General features: G+C 42.8%; 1 protein-coding gene across 5 annotated transcripts in view; it reads right to left on the bottom strand.

Moving 5' to 3' along the window:
* SLC26A7 (solute carrier family 26 member 7) overlaps positions 1 to 19,511 on the bottom strand; it is a 134,124-nt gene extending 114,613 nt beyond the window's left edge. For 2 of the 5 annotated variants that reach the window (XM_032467735.1, XM_032467736.1), the window contains exons 1-2: positions 19,354 to 19,511; positions 18,894 to 19,202 (exon numbers count right to left, since the gene is read on the bottom strand). In XM_032467735.1, the coding sequence (XP_032323626.1) occupies positions 18,894 to 19,086 (193 nt within the window). In that variant the 5' untranslated portion in view covers positions 19,087 to 19,202; positions 19,354 to 19,511. Of the gene's footprint in view, positions 1 to 10,976; positions 10,997 to 18,893; positions 19,203 to 19,353 lie in introns of those variants that run through there. The other 3 variants (XM_032467734.1, XM_032467737.1, XM_032467738.1) reach the window with 3 other exon arrangements.
* Positions 19,512 to 20,022: the final 511 nt, after the last annotated feature.

A 20,022-nucleotide genomic window follows, 5' to 3' on the forward strand; every position in this document is an offset into this window, starting at 1 on the left:
AGTATCCTGCATTTCTATCAATAGCCTCTCTTATTTCCTTCAGTGCTTTTATCATCTCCTTATTGAACTCAAGTTCTGGTAGACTGCAGAGATCAATTTCATTGTTCGGTCTTTCAAGAGATTTCTCTCGTTCTTTTAATTGGGAGTGTAGCCTCTTCATTTTATACTTCTCTGACTCTATGAATGAACTTAGGAGTAACAGTTATTTACTGAGGTCTTGAAGGGCTGTTTTTATGTGGGAACATCCCTGTGTAGACTGTGTGCATGTAATATTTTTGTTGCAAGGATTCTTTTTAGTATGGATGGCTACCACATCTTTCCTCCATGTGTGCTGCTTGTTATCCCTTTGATTGGGGGTGTGATTGGTGTTGTGTTAGCCAGAATCTGCACTGGGTGTTGAGTGGGCCCTCCTCTTTGCTCTGTGGTTGTTACAGTCCTGTTACAGACTGGGTCTGCTACCCAGTTATTGGAAACAAAGCCCCTAGATCTGTTTCTGAGCTACTGTGCATGGTAGGCTGGACTAGACCACTTCCTCTGGAAGAGGAGCTGCTGGGTATTCCTCTGCAGGAGATGTCAGGAGATGTCCACTGGGAAGTGTCCTCTGTGGTGTCCTCTATCACCTGTTATGCAGGCACACAGACCTCATTAACAAGAAGGACTTTATGGCCAGGGAATGCCCTGTGGACTTGCAGTGAAGGCAGTAGCTAAGACAATGTCCCTCTCCACCCTTCATGTAAGCAAGTAAACAAGGGAGACTTTGTGGCCAAGCCACACCCTGTAGGCAGCGTTGCACCCCTCCATTAGTGCAAGCCAACAGTGGAGCTTTCTATGCAGACACAAGCTCATTTGCACACACTCCAAGCCTCAGCCTTAACCATATTCCAGGCCCCTGAGTTTGCGTCTGTGTAGTCAACCCATCCTCTCCCTGGGTCCATCCACTGGAGCCCAAGCTCCAGCAACTAGCCCTGGCACACACAAGCCAGCTCGCATCCTGGGCTAGGGACCACACGAACCCTCTATGCCAGTTTCTCTCTGTTGTGTGTGCCACAGAGTGGCTCCTATGCTCTCCTCCAAGCCTCTGAAGCTCCCCTTCTGTCCCAGCTAACCTCCCTGCTGAAGAAGGGTCTTTCCAGAGTGAGGGTGCTTTTCATCTTTCACCACTCCATCGCCACAGGGCAGGTCCTGTCCCAATTTCCTTTTCTCTTTTTTTTTTTTTTTTTTCTCCTACCCCATTTTGTGGTTTTCCTTATAGTTCCACTTCTGCCAGAGATCAGTAAGTATTCTGTGAGAATTGTTCCACAGGTAGATGTATTTTTGATATATCTGCGGAAGAGGGGACCTCCACATCCTTCTAGTCTGCCAATTTGAAGCTGATCTGCAACAGGCACATGAAAAGATACTCAGCGTCACGAAGCATCGGGAAAATGTAAATCAAAACCACAGTGAGCTATCAGCTCACACCTGTCAGAACAAATAATCAATGTTGGTGAGGATGTGGAAAAAGAGGAGCCCTAGTTCATTGTTGGTAGAAATGTAAACTGATACAGCCACTATGGGGGAAAAAAACAGGTAGTTGGAACATCAAAAGATTACTGCTAATTAAAGAAAAACTAGATGTCTCAAGTTAATAAATTTAATGCTTTTCTATATGTGAGAAGATGCAAGTGTCTGGATTTAATGAAATTATTCCTTTGATGTTCACCTTAACTATTTAGTCCCAGTGTCCTGATTTTTCTCCAGGGGGCACCATCAGGGGATGGCAGCTACCGTGGCTGATGGCTTGCTGGCTGCAACATCTTTGTTTACTGATATGGCAGGTGACATTCCTTGTCCACAATACTTAGTAGTTTGTGGCTCTTAATCCACTTCCCCTGTCTTTCCTCTCCTTCTACCCCTCTCCCCACTGGTAACGCCTGCTTTGTTTTCTGTATGCATACGAGTGGGGAGAGAAGAGTCAGGAAACATGAACTGATCTTTGAAATATCTTGTTTGTGAAGAGACGAGAGAAAGGCTTGGTGCCAAGTGAGGACACAAGATAAGAAAACTTGTTTGTTTATTTTCTCATTGTTTCCAGATAGGATAAACTTGAGCACAGGAGCAATCTGGGTTTTGTGAGTCCTAAAGCTTATACATTTGGGGGGAAGCTTCCAAGAAAAAAGGTAACATTTCAACATCAAATTACTTACAAAGATGAATATCTATTTAGAACGAGAAATCACACCAAATTATAAGTTTTACAAAGCTGACCAATTCCATGATCAAATATTCATAAAATAATAATGCAATATTTTTATTATTTGCCTCATATACCTCTATAATATTTTTCCCCTTATAATTTTAGGCTGAATATTCCTTGGACACTTTTCTGATTACAAGGATTTTTGCAATATTTTCTATAGAGAGAATATAAAGCTAATTTTGGCTTTCCTGTTGCATTTCAGACATTTCAGTGTTGTTGGTCTCACCCGTCTCTCGCATCTGCAAAATCTTTCTAACTTCATGTGGTGCCATCTGACAGCCCCTCTTCTTCTCACACCCTAGGGTTTCCCTGTTGACACTTGCTCTGGGATTCGCCTGTTAATGCCCAGGCTCACCCATGTGAACTCCGAGGAGCACCGAGGGCCTTCGACCACTGAGAAGTGAGCAGCGCTTAAACGCAGCCCCTTTCCTCCCCACTGGAAGACGGTCTGGAGATGCAGTTGCTACCTTCTTGGGGGTATGCCCCAACGACAGAGCCACCTGCACCTCTCAGAGGCAGCCAGCCCCGTTAGAGGCATCGTCTGGTCCCCTCACTGCTGCCCTCTGAGCGTTCACTCCATGATGATGAAGTAGCACGTAACCCCCCTACGTCAGGCTCTACTTTCTGCAGAGCTAGGCTAAGGTACATTTCAGTTTAGTTTTATATTAATAGATTTGAATTTTTTATTTTAGCTTCATATATTTATTTAGCTTTATACTGTGATACATGTATAAAACTTAGTTAATAATATTATGTGAAATTTGAACTGTCAGACTGAGAAAACCTCAGTTGGGATCCTTGATAACTATAAAATTTCAGGGCATTTCAGGGTTTTTTTGTGCAGAAACCTAAATATTATTTAAGAACTACATTAATTCACCAGTTTCATGACACTGTCCTTGATACGGTGCCATACAGTGAGCTTTATTTGATCTTCATCAGGTCAGCTTTTGGTGGTAACTTACTGTTAGCCAGCCCCCCAAAATATCTGCAGCCACCCCAGCGCCACCAGACAGAAGAAGAAGCATGACTCAAGGGAAGTTGAGTTGGGAAAAGGCAGTGCTCTGAATTAATTTTTGCTAAAATATCTTATGAAATTTTACAAAAATATATGACCATGTGTAGACAACTGGCCTTGGACGGGGGCACAGGCAAACAGACACGTTGTACTGTAGTTCAGGACACATAATTATTGAGCATATAAATACAAGTGTGATGTGTTTTAGACATGAATTATCAAGGGCAGTGGGAGAACAATTAGCCTCCACTTGAGAGGGGTGTTTGGGAGATAATGCCCTTAAGGGAGAGAGTCAGCTTTATAAGAAAGGCAAACAGTCTCCCCAAACATGCCACTTCAGCTCTTCAAACCTGCGCTGTGGATTACCAACAATGAAGTCCTGCACTGGGAAGAAAGAAAGAAAGGAAAGAAAGACAGGATGGAAGGAAGGAAGGAAGGAAGGAAGGAAGGAAGGAAGGAAGGAAGGAAGGAAGGAAGGAAGGAAGGAAGGAAGGAAGGAAGGAAGGAAGGAAAGAGAAATGAAGGAAGAAAGGGAGAAAGAAGGAAAGAAAGAAGGAAAGAAAGGCAAACAGGCAGAGATGCCTTGTGAAGATTCTGAAAGTACAGAGTTTACTCCTCAGGGAAGAGTGGTTCCAGAGGGGGCACTGGTAAAGGCTGGCCGTGAAGCCATCACTAGAAATATAAGCCAGGGAGGAGGAGACACATGGCAGCGCTAAAAGAAGAGAAAGGAGAGAGGACTAAGAAAGGGCCCGATTTTGTGTGGTGACCAGTGATGCCACGAACCAAAGACAAGTATGCAAGTGTAAGAAACCCAGTTATATATGACAGATGTCACTTTTCTGTCTCTTCTCACCATATTTACATTGGACTCCAACCCCCCTGATTGGGAAGGGAAAGAGGCTACCAAGGCCCTGGTCTCCTGGTCTTGACGTAGGTCAATTGGAAGGACTTCTTCCTTGTCATCTCCATCTTTTAGTATTTTTAATAAAGAAGATGTCACTTAAGTATATTAAGTACATTAAGTATATTGTATATAAAGTATATTAAGTATATTCAAGTATATTGTAATTTTCAGAGGAAAAAAAAAGAAGAAATCCCTTAGCTTTAGTGACAGAATCACACAAGTAAACATCAGACCATGAACATGAGATTATACCACTCTCCAGGATGTGACGGTTTAAATTATTTCAAAAAATGGATTATATACAGCTCTGCATGGGTTAACTTCCTGTTTAAAGACAATCAAGCTATTTCTGGAGAGGATTTGTTAGCCAGTCTACTGATTCCTCCTCAAGTGGTTACGTGCACAAGAGCAAACAGGAAGGCCCACGTGAAAATAAGGCAACAGGAGCAGAGGAAAGGCATCCACAGCTCATCTCTGCTCTGAACAAAACCAAGCAGGGCCTGTCTGAGCAGAGTGTGGAGAGCTGCAGCCAGGCTGGCGCTCCTCTCTTGCCACGTGGTACAGCCTTAGAGAAGGAGGCAGCCTGGCCGCACAAGATGGTGCCAGGGCGAGGATGGTGATGCTTCTCTCTGCACAGAGTCACCCTCCAGCAACACCGCAGGGAAATGAGACAGAGGTGTGCACACTCATGCACAGAGTACCTGCAGGGGTTAAATGAAACCTGTCCAGCAACTGACACCAGTGATAGCTGAGATTCAAAGAAAGGTTCTAAGTCCCTATTCTTGGCAAACCTGGGAGGGTATCCTTGACATTTTATAAGATATCTAGAATTTCTCTAATTTAATTATTTTGAAAGATTTCTTGCAAAACTGATATTCTCCATCTTCTTACCTTACACTTATCGTCAAGTTGCTGAGTTAAAACCTAGAGGTTAAAAAAAAAAACTGCCTAAAATTAAACACCTACTGTGTGCCAGGCCTTGAGATACATTAGTTAACAACCCAGATAAAAATCTCCACATCTCTAGCGTTTACTTATAGGAGACAGAAGATGATAACACTAATCACATTAAAATAACAGCATTTACTGAGCGTTTCTTTTGTACTAGATTCTCCCCCGAGCACTTTTATTTTCTCTCCTTTACTCTCCAGAGCAACTGTGCACTAGGTATTATCATCCCTGTTGTGCGTATACGGAGACTGAATCTCAGAGCAGCTAAAGAGCTCGTCCAAGCGATGCATCTGGAATTCAAAACCGAGGTCTGACTGTTGTCCTGCAAGTGCTCATAAAGCTCTTACTGTGCATCCAGATCCACACTAAATTCCGTGAGAGACACAGAGGAACACGGAATATGAGCTTAAGGTCCTTGCCTGAAATAACCATCGCCCAACATTAAACAGTTGTATGTGCGGATTATATAAACAGTGTAGTCAAAGTTCAGAAAAATTAAAGAAATTATAAGAGATATAATCACAGAAACTTCTATTGGAAAATTATCATTTATAAAAGTGTCGGTTGAAGGATGGACAAAACTTTTTACAAGTTTTTCCCACAAGTTGCCCAACATTCTTGAAAAGTTGTGAAGCACTTTGTTCTGGGACAACATTTAGTCATTGATGATATTTTCTAGGGCCCTCTTGCTGAATTTCACATTTTTGGTTTCTAAGCATTATTCCCGTTGTCCTGGGAACTCGCTGTTTCATACACACATTTTACCCTGTCAACCACACCTTTCTTAAAGCTCTTGCCCATTGGCTCCCCGAGCACCGTGATGTCCAATGGACCGTGATGTCCGTGTTCTAATTCCCCTCTGCTAGCTCCTCGGCCACTTAAACATCAGTGTTTCCCAAGGCTTCTTCCATTCTGACTCCTCTTTTCATCCTACAGATTAACCATGATTATCCCGTCCAATCCCATGACTGATGGCAGACTTGGGACTGGATGGGATAATCATGGTTAATCTTAATGTATCTTAATAATATCTCTCCTAAACCCCAGGCCCAGACGAACATCAGCCAGCGATCCCTCAGGTACTCACATAACAAATCCAAAATGAAAATTGTTAATTGTTTACTTTGATCCCTCCCACCACCAATCCTCCCATAACAACAAAACCATATGCATTAGAAACAAAACAAAAAAACAAACTAAAACGCTGGTGGTTCTTTGTTTATTTATGACCTTTCTCAGAAAACTGCATCATCACCCATCTAGTCACCCAATCAGAAACCTGCAAGTTATGAAAACGTTCTCTCTTTCTCCCTTTTCCATCTTTACATGGCAGAGCACGCTGATCACCTCATCTCTTCCATTTAATACCTGTGGATTCCGTCTTACTGCCACTACTTCTGCCTGTCTTTGTTCAAAGCACAGTGTTTTCTCTCCTGAATAGAATTTCTCCTAACATCCCCTAATTAGCTTCTTGCCTGTCAAGTATGTCATATAAGCTGCCATCAGCGTGTTTATTCTGTAACACAAACATTTGTCACTGCCTGGCACCCCTCAAGACCCACCAGTGCTCTCCATCACCCTAGGAAGCACGCCCAAACACCTTTTCCATGTTCTTCAAGAAGGCTTTTATCATCCAGACTCTGCTAACCTCTCCAGCTACAACTCCCACCAAACCAGGTCACTGACGAGCATTTAAACAAACTATGTTCTTTTATTCTTCTTTTCACTGCATATTTTTCTTCTATCTTTAGTGTCCTTCATCTGGGGGCTAACTGGGAAACTCTAGTTATGAGCCTTCAAGATTCAGTTACAGTTTAATTTCCTCTTGAAACCCTCCTTGACTACCAGTCTCATCTCCACTCCAGGAAGAGCTGACAACACCATCCATGCTGTCACTGCAGCTTGTATAGTCCTCATTTGTACAGCCTATCAAAATTATCATAATTACTTGCTTTTGCGTCCAGGGTTCCAATTATATTGTGACATCTACTGTTAAAGAAGATAATAAGAATTACTTCCATTTATAAGTAAAGCAGCACGTGTGTCCCTTTCAGGGAGCTCCAATAAACACAGAACGCGTCCTAGGAATAGAGCAGCACGTTTACCCAAAGCAGCAAAAATTATGAGAAGAACAAAGGATCAAAGCAAGTGAAGGTCCTGATTATCAGGTGGATGAAGGCGCACGCGAGGTTAAGTGGTCAAGAAGGTTATGAAGAGTTCAGGAAATGAGGTTAATAAGCAGTTCATTGCAGAACTCGGTCCCAACTCAGGATGCTGAATGCCAGGAGGTGCTGACCACAGAGGGCAGAGCATGACTGGGGGCTTCGGGGCCTCTCGTAGGTCCTGGCACCCTTTCCCCTTGAACACCACAGCCGGGTAAAGCCGGCCAGGAACGGCCCCAGGGCACGTGTTGGCGGGGTCTGTTTGAAGACCGCACTAGACCTGCGGCCAGCAGTTCACACTAACTGCTGGCTGGTGCCGTCCTCCCCTGCTTCTCCTCGCCAGGCAGGTGCGTCTTCTCACTGCCTCCCATGGGCTCAAGCCCACCTACCAACTTTGACGCCTGTTCATATACCGGGTAGAAAATGAGAAAAAAAACTGTAATCTGTCCATACTGCTGGCTCCCTAGACTGTAACTCAGACGCCTTTTACCCAGAATCTAGGACCCAGGTACTAATCCTGAGTTGCTCTTACACTGTGCCTGAGCTTCTGACACTCCATCTTCCAGTTTTGCCTTTTGTGTTCCGGTCCCACTGGCTGACACCCACGTGCGAACCGGCATACTCTCAGGCTGAGTCTGCATGCCGTAGCTAACCTCCCTGGACCCGACCTCAGTTCTAACCTTTCAAATATCTTGATTCTGTCCCCCTCTCTCCAGCCACAGGGCCACACCTCAGCTCACGTGGCTGAGCAGGTCTCAGACTCCTTCTCTGCACCTTCACCCACGTCCCCCACCCAAGAGGAGGGCTGCTGACTGGAGGGGTCAAAGTTGAACACTCTGAAGACACTTAAAGAACGTGTCCATATGTGTATGTTTTTTGCTTTTCTACTGTCTCTTCATCCTTACTACTGATACGACAAAGAAAGCTCAGGGCCCGTGTCAAGGTCAGCTCTGATATGTCTCTTTTCTTCCCATAAGCACATCCAGATCTTAGCTTTGTAAGAAAAAAAGGAAATAGCATTTCAATATCAGGCCGAATTTGTTTTGCTCCACCCCAGCTTTGCTAGATCTATGCTTTAAACACTAACTCAGCTGATAAAGTGGGACACAGTCCCCGAACATTACCTGTGTAGATAGTTCCCTTGAGATCCTCTCCAGGGAAAGTGTGACTGGCAGGACTTGAGTTCTTAAAATTCCATTTCGTATAATGCCATGTGTCTGTAGCTAGTCAAGCCTTGCCAGCTTTCTAAGACTATCACTTCTCTGTCCTGCCCCCGTGTTCACCACCAAAATACTCACTTCACGTGATGTTACAGAGAGAGGATCGTACAGCGCCCTTCAGGTTTCCAAACAAAAACACAGACTCCTTTGGCAGCAGCCTGGGTTATACAGATCCACTCAGAAAGTGGCTGAAACCAATACTCCACAAGCTTTCATTAAGAAAATGTCCCCACCCTTACGTACCCACAACACAGCAGCTTCAAGATTGAAATAACAAGATGACATTCTCATATGCTTTTGTGCAAATTTCTGAGGAAGGAAAAAAAAAAATAAGGCCCTTTTGGGCTGGATTTTTGTCTTATTCTTCTCTCTTTCCAAGAACATGGCAAAGGACTGTGCATTTTTTCAAGCAGTTTTAAAAACAGAAATGAATAAAGAACCCTAGGAAGACAAATTAGTATTCTTGAAAACAAAGAAATTAGGTGGTAGTAAGCACTTCCAAGGATTACATAGAAGAAACCAAATGTGAACTGTATGGGTGATGGTAAAAGCAACTTCCCTCTGGCAGCCGGTTTATGGCGGTCTTAGCAGCGTTATTAGCAAACCACAGTATAACCAGCTGTCTGGTCCACAGCAGCAGTGGCTCGGGGTTAAGCGGTATCACAAATGGGTCTCTCAGGGTAAATTTACACGTATTCAAGAAACACAACCGTATGAAAACAAAATTCCTATTGACACACATTCTCTTGCTTCGCAGACAGGTATTGCTAATCAGAGATCATTGATTCTAATCCTAGAGGGGTTCAGGCAAATTACATCATGCTTTCCTACCGCAGCTTGTTATGAGGGAGCTCATAAGAGTGAAAATAATTACCATGCTCAGACAGCTGCATGAGCAACAGACCTACAGGCTTAATATTAGAAACAGTAAGAGGTTAAAAGTTTCCATGGGGAGAGTGGCCGCCAGGAGTGGGCCAGGAAAGCCCTACCCCATCATATCAGTTATGATTTTTCTTTCACTGTCAAGAAACATTTGAGTACCTACTATGTGCCGAATACATTGACAGAAGCTGAAAGGGTTTCCTAGGATTCAGGACATTCATTGCTAAAATCAGGAAGGTTGGTCACCTTAGACAGTAAATAATCCCTGCCCTCAAGGAACTTATAGCTTGGAAGAAAAATCAAATATAAATCCAAAATGAATGTGGCAGAGTTAGTTAAGAGGACAAGTGAGGGTAAAATGGGAAAACAAAATCGAGGTATCAAGCAGTTTCTGAAAGCCCATAGTTCTCAACCTTAGCTGCTCATTTTACTTCATTTTTTATCATTAATTGAGGAAGCTGAGGTGCAGAACATTATATGTCTGCCCTAAATTCCTCAGAGGTTTCGATTTAATTGGTCTGGGGCAAGGGCATGGATATTTTTTTAAGTGCCAAAAGAGATTATAATATGCAGCCAAGGTTGGGAATGACTGAGCTAAACCCAGTCTGAAATGTGCTAAGATATAACCAGGTGAAGGGGGCCGGGGGAGAAACATTATCCACGTAAGTGGAATCAGTATGTGCAAATGTCCTGAGGTAAAACAAGCATGCTCCATTAGAACACTACGAGCAGTTCAGTGTAACCAGAACACAGGATGAAGACAAGAACAGACGTGAGATCCAGATATTGAAGAGTCTGGAAGAACATTTTCAGAAGTTCAATCCTGCCTTTTAAACAGTGTTTGCTTTTTATATAAAATATCTATCTTGTTCTTTTAAATGCTTTGATCGGTTTGAACCATCAAGGTGTCCTTGAGTTGAGTTTGAGAATATCCTGCTCTGAATCTGAGGAGGATGAATAACAGGCGTGAAGGCGTATTCATATAAAAGGACAGGGTGTGTTGGGGAACACAAGGACAAACTGCAAAGTCCATGACCTCACACTGGGTTCAGGCACCAGTCAACTTCAGGAATATTAGCCCTTTGCTGTGAAATAATTTGATTTAAATGAAGGGAAAAACTCTCGATTTCAAAATGAAGTCTTGTAATATGTATACATTGGCTCCCAACATTATACAAGCCAAAAACAAAAACAAACAAACAAAAAAAACACACACACACACACCTGCGGTTTCAGTTCCAGGGAGGTATCTGGAGCGCCAGGGAGCCACGAGGGAAAGGATGAGGAGGAAGACAGTAGGGGAAGTGGGAGACACCAATGAGATGGTGTGAAGCAAGGGTGCTGTAAAGAGTGAAATAGCAAATTAAAAAGCCCTTTGTAATGGTGTGGCTGAAGGAAGTTAAAACAAAGATTCCCACCATCTAATTCAAATTTTTTATTGTAGTTTGAAAACAGATAATCAAGGGACAAAATTATAAATAAGAAGACATTCTAACTGGCAAGAAATGAATAATGCTGGCTTTTTATTAAGCTTGGAGTATGGACTCAGGAGTTAGACGCACATTTAAATACTCCCTCTGCTTTATAGAAACCGTATTACCTTGCACTGCAGGCGACCTAAGCAGCCTTCCTCCATCTGTAAAATATAAATAATTATTATGAAGATTCAATGGTGGGGGGAGGGTGAAGCTCAGTGGTAGAGCGCATGCTTAGCGTGCACGAGGTCCTGGGTTCAATCCCCGGTACCTCCATTAAAATAAGTAAATAAACCTAATTAACTCCCCCTCCAAAAAAACAAACAATTCCCAGGAAATAAAAACAGAATCTGGGTGATAAAATAAAGTCTAGAAATAATTAATTAACTAATTTTTAAAGAAAGATTCAATGGTATAGCACGCAACAACTGTTTAACAGAGTTTGTGGCACATTTTAAGCACTTAGCAAATATTGCAACATCAACTATTACCAAAGAGGTTGCCACAAGGAAGTGGGCATCAGATATACTCGAAAGACATTAAAAGGGAAGAATTTATGGAACTCGGTTAGTTGAACATGGCTGAAAGGGGAAACGGCAGCACCGGTCCCTACCAGACTTCCGGCCGACAACTGAGCGGATGGGAGTGGCTTCCAGCACAATAAAGAATAGAGGATAAGGACCGTTTTCCCTTTTATTGCTCCCTAGCTTTTAGGAAGGTCTCATACTGACATTTCGTCCTGTGTCCCCTCTGCCGCATGGTGAAAGCTATCGTGGACGCTCAGGCCAGTGTGAAAGCGCATCCCCCCTCCGTCCGCCCCCGCCCTCGGCTAGTCCAGCAGGGGGCGCGCGAGGCTCTCAGGGCACAGAGCGGGCGCTCCAGCACCAGGACTTCTTCCCGCCGGCGCAGCCCTCCTCCCTCTCACGCTGAAGCGCTGGGTTTTACTTTACCCAGGAAGGCGTCCTGTCGTCCCGGGAAGGGCCGCCTGAGGGGCTGTTGGGAAGGGAGGCCTGGGGGGTCGCGCTGCCCCGTGTCAGCCCCAGCCCCACTCAGCGTACGGCTCTTGCACGCAAAGCAAGCTGGAGCGCAGAAGGCAGCGGGGACAAGGGGTGGGGCCTGGCAGGTTTGCATTTCAGTCCCTCTTAGCCGCCCTAGAATTGGGGGCAGGTCACCCACTGTTCTGAGCCTCAAATTCCTCTTCTCATGAAAAAAAGAGCAGAAATATAATGGATGATACTGTCTACCTTGCTGGATTTTATAAGATGAGGAACAATTTGTGCAACACCTTTAAATTTTAATAACATTCAAATGTATAGTTAAGGTGATTAGAAGTAACCCAACTTAAACCTAATGAACAACAAAAAGTGTCTGCACACGCAAGTGAATAGTCAGACATGTACTAGCCAGCATTGCGACTCAGTTTCCCTCTGCTGTGCCCTTTGCTGAGCTGGCTTCATTTTCAGGCTTTGGAGACTCAGGGGAGCTACAGGTGCATATCATCCTTACTGTCGGTAGCTCCAGCACAAAGGAAGATGCCTTTTCCCTTCTTCTTGAAAGGTTCCACACATGTCCAAGGGTCCGGGCTGACTGGACCACTCAGGTCATTTGTATCGCCCATCACCGTATTTAAATTAAGAAATGACTGGTCTGTTGTGTCGTAAATCCAAACCCTTGTGCCTAGGAGGGAGATGCCATCATTGAGCCAGTCCCTGCCAGGTGTGCGGTGCTAATTATCAAGACGAGCCACAAGTCTTCACCTGGACCAGTATCTGGCTGCAGCTCTCAACACTGCTGCACATTAACATCTGGGACAATTGAAAAAGAAGAAACAAAATGCCTTCATGTCTGGGAACTACTCCCAGAAAAAAACTTGATTTAATTGCTTGAGACAGGACCCAGGCATCAATGTTCTTTTAGGTCCCAAGGTGGTTCCAGCGGGATTCCGAAGCTGAGAATCCTGGATGGGGGGGGGGGGGGGGGGGGGGGGGGGGGGGGGGGGGATGGGCTTAGTTTACTGATCAGCCTGGATCCAAAATTAGAACGTCACCTAAACCATGTTATACGAAAAATGGAGGCAGGGTTGTTCCTCCGAACAAATCCAAGGCATAATTACTAAAAGAAGCAGGGGTGGATCCTAGCTGGCAAAAACAGAAGCCTGCTACCAGACAGGCCGCACACCTTCCCTTCACAACCACTGCCAGTCTGTTTTGCAGATCTTCCCAAGGTTTACACTCTAAAACTTCTTGACCCTCCAGAATGGAAGGTTATGGTTCTTCCATGTGAACAGGTCTAAATATTACAGGGAGTATTATTCTAACTACAGGATTATATAAATATCCATTTAATATACAAACCACCGTAATTTTACTTTTAAGGAAAAAAAAAGGGAAATTGGAAATCCTGAATGAAGCCTCTTGCTATGGGTGAGAGCATGAATCATGGAATGAGGGGAAATGGAGAAGCAAAAAGCTAGCAGAGTATTCCTGGCTTCTGGGTACATTTTTATGGAGTCAGGGCAAGTATATTTTAGATTTATTTAGCCATATTTAGCTGCCATTCTTCCTGGAGAAAAGTTCCTAGATATAATAAACTATTGTAGTCTCTCTATATTATGATCTATGCCTTTACAGTGGTTCAGGGGGTGAGGTTAGAGAGATGCAGCCATGCTTGGATTCTGAGTCCTCAAGGCTACGACCATGGCCACGCAGGGAAAAATTCTCAGACAAGCCTTGAATCTTCACAGTGCAGTCTGCTTCAGGAATTTCCACATGTCACTAAGCTGCCCGCAGCAGTGCAGCGAAGATCAGCTTCCACACATTTTGGTGCCCGCGTTGCCACAAGCTCTACATAATTATAAGGAACCTCCATCTCTTGTCTGTGGCCCAGAGCACTGCGGTTTGAACACCACGCAACCCTACAGCAGCATAAAATTTTCATGGTCTGGCAACAAAAATTCTAGGTGATCCTTTGGAACGCAAGTCAAAACAGTCTCATGTTCGTCCTCAGCGGGATTCGGTTCTTATATAGCAAGTCATGCGTTTTAGGTCTCCACCCTGTCTCCGTGCTTGAGCTTTCAGACTGAAAACAAGGGCTGTATTTCCCCCAAGTGGTCACCCAGGATAGAGCATGAACCACTCTAGAGACCAGAGTCGCCTACGGCTTCGCTTGCCGACCACGCTGGTGACATGTGTGGGTCAATGACATGCTCTGGAAGGTTCGTCTTCAAACTGCACTCTGTTGTGAAGTCCCACAGTAAGTCAGTCAGGGAACATTGTGGTAGATGCCAGCTATAATGACTCTGACCTGATGTTAGTAGTGGGAGCTCCCAACGGTTCTTAATATTTTAAAAAACAAAAATCATTTCTGAGAAATATTTGAACATGGTGAAAGAATGATTTAGGTTCACTTTTTTCCTTTGAAATGAGCACATCTACACTTATATTTATTTCCTTTGGGGAATAAATATTCCCTTCGGGGACCCCTTTAGTAGTCCAGTGCAGCCTATAAACTCCTTCCCAGAACAGTCTTAAAATAAGTAACAGAAAAATACATAGGATTATAAAGAAAGGAAGTAGGTTCACAGACCTGAAGGGTCTGTGGATGTAAGTTAAGAACCTAATCTTACATAATCTCTCTTAAAGGTTCTATTGAAGAGTAAGTTCAAGGCATTTCAACACAACATGTTAGAAAGGGGAGACAACTTCAGACACTCAGAGAGCTAGGCAGGTAATTACAGGGCTGCTAGGAGGAAGGGCGGTAGCAGGTGTGTGAACGGTGGGAGATGTGGCAAGATGCAAAGCGCATGCCCTGCCTCCAGGGGGAGCCAGCGGATTTTTGCCAAATAGGAGTGTGGGCCCCATGTGGCCATGTATTTCCCTTTTTGCAAAGGAAGCCAGGCGTCTAGATTTTCATATAAACTACACACGTGTGTTAATGTTGGCTGGAGAAAAAAAATCAAACACAAAGGAAACAGACAAATCTTTCACCGGATTTGTCTGGAGGGCTACAAGTTTATAACTTCAGGAAAGTAAGAGGAGTTGGAAGACATTAATTACTCATAGTTTATATTTTTTACTATCAATATACTTATTACACTTATTTTGAAAACATAAGAATTAATTTAAATTTAATTTCCTTCCTAGAGGGGCAGCATGTTATCAGAGAACAGCTGGAGGCTTCAGGAGCTAAATTGTTTACTTAATGCTCATGAGAAACATGTGTTGAAAACCTATCGTCTATGCACTGGGCAATATACAAGTTGGCAGGAATATAAAGACTAAGACATTGCTTCCAAAGCTTACACACCAGTGGGTAAAGAGCTGTACCGAAAATTCACAATACAATACAGAGATATGTGAAAGGAACAAAGGGAGTGGGAGGTAAGAAAGCATTCATCTTTCCCAGGAGACTGGGAGGGGCTCCCAGAGGAAAAATCTCTCTGAATAGACCTTTGTATCAGGGGGCCCAGGTTATTAATGATCTAGTGGGTTATTCTGAAGAACTGGGCTTCCATCTTAGAGGAAACAGAGGTTACTGAAGAATTCTGAGCAGGGAAGTGATGTGTTTAGATTTTTGTGATCATCCTGGCTGCAGTGTGGAATGGCCTACAGGAGGGGACAGAGTAGAGAATGAAGACCCACCAGATATGATTTCAGCAGTTTAGCGAACTAGGGAAGTAAGGAGCAGGGGCCATGAAGTAAGATTACTTGGCTGGAAAGATAGTTAGGGCATAGAAACAACAGCCCCTGGTGGCTGATCGCACACCAGTGTGTAGAAGGGCAACAGAGAGGGAAGGGTGGACAGCGACGTGAGACCCTCCATGAGAGGTCGCTGGCCCTGGAGCAGGAACACTGGGCTCACAGCCTCTCTTCTGGCACGTGTGCTGTGTGACTTTCAGCAGGCTCTCCGCCCTCTCTGAGCCCCGCTCATCTGCATACGTCAAGTGCTCGTTCAGGCGTTCTCATTTGTGCCTAAAATTTGCTGTTGTTATTATTTATTGTCATAATTCTCTTCAGGGTGGTGGTGTCATTCAGTTTGTTTGTTTTAGAAGACGCATGTTGCATCTGAAGTGCTTTTAGAGGATTCTAGGTCTGTATAGTGGAATATGTGGGTTTCAGGTTGAGAAGAAAGCTTCACTGTTAGTCCAGCGATGGCGGTTAGCGCCTCTTGTGCAGATGAAATTGCTTAAGGCATTTCCAGAGAAGAAGACCCAGAGTCTGAGTGTCCAGGACACTGATGTGTAATGGGTAAGACGGAGCAGGAGACGAGAGCAAAGTCTCATAACAAGGCCAGAGAGGCGGTAGGTAAACAAAAGAGACGTGTCCAAAGCCCAGAAGAAGACACGGTTTTAGAAAGAGCACAGTCAGCAGAGCAAACACTGTAGATGGACCAGTTACGATGATGACTTGACAAGGCTCTGTATTGGACAACTGGAAAACCTTCAATAAAGTGATTTAAAGTGGCTCCTTGGTATCTGACTTGTAGAAAACTTTCCAACGATGGTTTCCATCATCCTTAATTTTAAATGCATTTCTAGAGAAAGAGCTAAACACAACTACTAGACTGAACTGCATAATTTCCCATATTTGTAGGTTAGAAAATACTGAATTCAACAATTTCTTATAATTCAATTGTGCTGAGTAACTGAAAGTCTGCTTCAAAGATCAGTAGAGTTAAAGCACGTATTTGTTTCTTATTGTCTGTGTGATGATGCAACAGCAAAAATTACCCTTCTCTAATTTTTCTTAAAGAAATGGAGCTGATGATGATTGCCAATACTGTATCATGCACATAGAAGGTAATGATATCTAGATACCTCCCTTACTCTGCGTTCTACTGCACCTATTTCCCTAGCCACTCTGCCTTGGTGTCTAAAACCTACAGGGGTGACGCATAAACGCAAGGGTAATTTGAAGGAAAGGATATTTGCACCTTTCCAAAGAAGTGCCTTCTGTTACTAATAACGTTGGTATTACGAAAACGTCTATTTATTTTGACAGTGTAGAGTATAAAGCATAAAATGTTGAGTGTTGGCTTTGGAATCAAGTCCTGACTCTACCACTTATCAGGTACAAGGTCCAGGGAAAATTATTTACTTTCCTAAGCCCCCACTCTATCATATGGGAAATGGAAGACTGCTGTCTCTTGGGGTTTGTTGGGTTAGGGGAAGATAATGTTTATAAGGGGTTTAGCACAGTGCCCCTTACAACAAATGATAGCTTATGACATTCACCCGTGGTGGGTAAGCATGAGAAAGTTTGAGAGAATGTTTTTTTTAAAGAATAGTTACTTTTAGAAAAATTAGCCTTTCCCTATACCAACAAAAACCTTTAAGTTCTTTCTAGCAATGTAGGCTTCCTTGCCCAATCACTGGGAGCCTTCCAAGAGAACCAACAGCCAGATGAACAACTTCCAAGGCAGAAGAGCTGAGGAAAGTTTGTGCTTCTCATCAGTTGGGGGCTGGCCAATGTATTTCTTCATGACCAATGATACACACGACCAATGATACACACGACTCATAAAACAAAAGCTCTCAGTATCCATGCCCAAAGAAAAGCCAGTTAGCTACCAAAGACACAAACAGTAACACCAATGATGTGTCACAGGGATCTTTATCATATCCCCAAATTTTCTTATGAACCTGATATGTCACAAAGATGATAAGCAAATTATTTTTTTTAAAATATATTTATCTTTGGCTTTCCATTAAATTAAAGCAAAATCGATTTATAAAATACACTGAAAAAAAAATAAAATACACTGAAACCATCTGGTGAGAAAGCCCTTGTTAATAAGTTCGTCCCCTTAGTTTCTAAGCACAAGGCAGCATCTCATTTTGAAATTACAACTGAATAAAAACAAGCCTAAAAGTGCCCTAACCTATTATTTACATGGCACTTTTATGAAACACTATTATGCTTTGCTATTGGCAAAATGGTCATTAAAAATGTAACAGAAGACTACTCAGGGAAATGGAATCCCATAAAGCATGACAGCATTACGGATCGTAGTAAAGCCACCAGTACAGATGTTCCTAATCACACCAAAAACACAAACGCACAAACCAGTTTGTTCCGGCTACAGAATAATTCAATTAGAAAAGTGCTTATAATTTAACAGTATGAATAACAGTTCAAGCCAGGGAGGTAGTGAAACTGCAAGGAAATATAAACCTACAGAGTCCGTGCCAAGGAACGTTTTACAAATTCTCAAGGCTGAGAAACCAGTTCCTTCCCTTGCTACAGTTAGGAAATCATTATCTGCATCAGTTTTTAAAAATACGATGAATGTGCCTTTAAGGAAAATACACACACACACAAACACACAAATGCTCACACGCTGCACGAACATTAGCTACCTAACAGCTTTCAGCAAGGAAAACACCTATCCAAATTCAGAATATCATTTAGAATCTGCTTGGGGAAAGTTAAAATCAGCCTTCGCACTGGTTTAAATTTCTTCTTGAGAAATAAACAGAACGTAATGTGATACAGAATTAAATCAGCATGCACAGTAAAACATAAACTCTAAGGACATACAGGATTCTCTTTGCAAATAATGATCTTGGCAAAGAGCCTCCTTTATGTACAGAAAGCTCTGTTCCTTGCTTATAGCAACTCTCAAGGCTACAACAGGTAATTGTGTGCTGCTAATTGGGTTTAAAATGATGTATTCAAGCCACGAGATATTTTATAGCTTGATTTTCAGCTTAAGTAGGAAACTATTTCAGCAAGGTCAAACTATAAAAGCTCATTCTCCCGCAATTATTGATCTTTTACTCACATAGTATGAATTTTAACATTTCAAATATGTAATGTCATTCAAAAATTGGTTCAATGCTCAATAGCTATCAAAAAATAGCAAAAGAAAAAGACAAACTAGGAACACGTTTGCATACAGATGTTCAATGTGCTTGTTACCCCAAAGTTAATTCAAATCAATTTCATTAGCTAAATGGTAGATCTTAGGTAGCAATACTTCTCCAAGAAAGCAAAGTGAAATCAAACCTGCATAAAACAGGAAAATCAAACGCCATACATTACCTTGTGTCACCTGTTGAACTGCCAGCATTATCCCAGACACGGTGTCTGGAAGCAAATTTTCTTTCAGATTGTAACGTGTTGCCCATTCCAAAATAGGCAGCCGCCTTCTACACCACTGCTTAAAGTCTTCACAGTGTGGGGTATGCATCTTGGTCCAGAGCACACTTCTCTTTTTCCTTTTTGCCCCTGTCATTTTTCAGATTCCCTCTTGTAGAAGTAAACTTCTTTAAACAAGAGAAAAAAAAATCGATGCAGAACACCTCCTTTCAATGCCAGGCTCCAACTGGTCTGTGGTTCACAATGTCAAAGCTATCCAGAAAACAAATCAAAAAAAAAAAAAAAAAAAAAAAAAAAGGAGAGAGGGAGAGAGATTAACAGACGCACTTAAACATGTGCAGCCAGGCTGCATGTCTTATTACGGTACAGCTAATTATTCTAGATAAAAGATACAGATTAAAACCTTGAATTCTTGTCTGCATGAGATGGAGAAATGGTTCCTGTTCGTGTCATATTTTTCTGATCTTGGAAAAGTAATAGGTTCGGTGTTAAGCTGGTCTAGGGCTCTCTTGCCAGTAATTCCCCTTATATTCACTGTGGTCTTATGCTTTGGCTCAAATCCCAGTGGCTAATGAGGCAGTTCTGGGCGTGTGTTGGAAGAGGGCTGGGTTATGCTAATAAAGCTAGGAAGCATCCAGCTAGTCCAGTCTCTCCCTACAAGTTATGCAAAATCATAAGGCTGCCGGAGAGGTCTGTCTTGCAAAATATATTCAGAGAATCTAGATTGACTTCTTTAGAAAGTATTTTCTTGTAATATCAGTTCTAAAAAGTTCAGAAACATGAAAGGCATTACTAAATCCCTATCTCCCCCCCTCCCCGCCCCACCAGGAGATGAGATTATTCATTCATACAGAAACATTCAGACAGCCACTGCCCAGTCTGGGGAAGGAATTGCCAATTCTCATAAACAAACAAGTTTCATCTCCTGGGCTAAGAAAATAAGCGTACAATGAACAATTATTTGTGGCAACAGTTCCTCCCTGTCTCTGAATTGCTCATTCAGTTTCCTGACTATTTTTCTAAGTCATATAATTCTCACACTCCTATTATTACAACTGAAATTTCTGAGGAA

The sequence above is a fragment of the Camelus ferus genome, chromosome 25 (genome assembly GCF_009834535.1).
Source record: "Camelus ferus isolate YT-003-E chromosome 25, BCGSAC_Cfer_1.0, whole genome shotgun sequence".
Lineage (NCBI taxonomy): Eukaryota > Metazoa > Chordata > Mammalia > Artiodactyla > Camelidae > Camelus > Camelus ferus.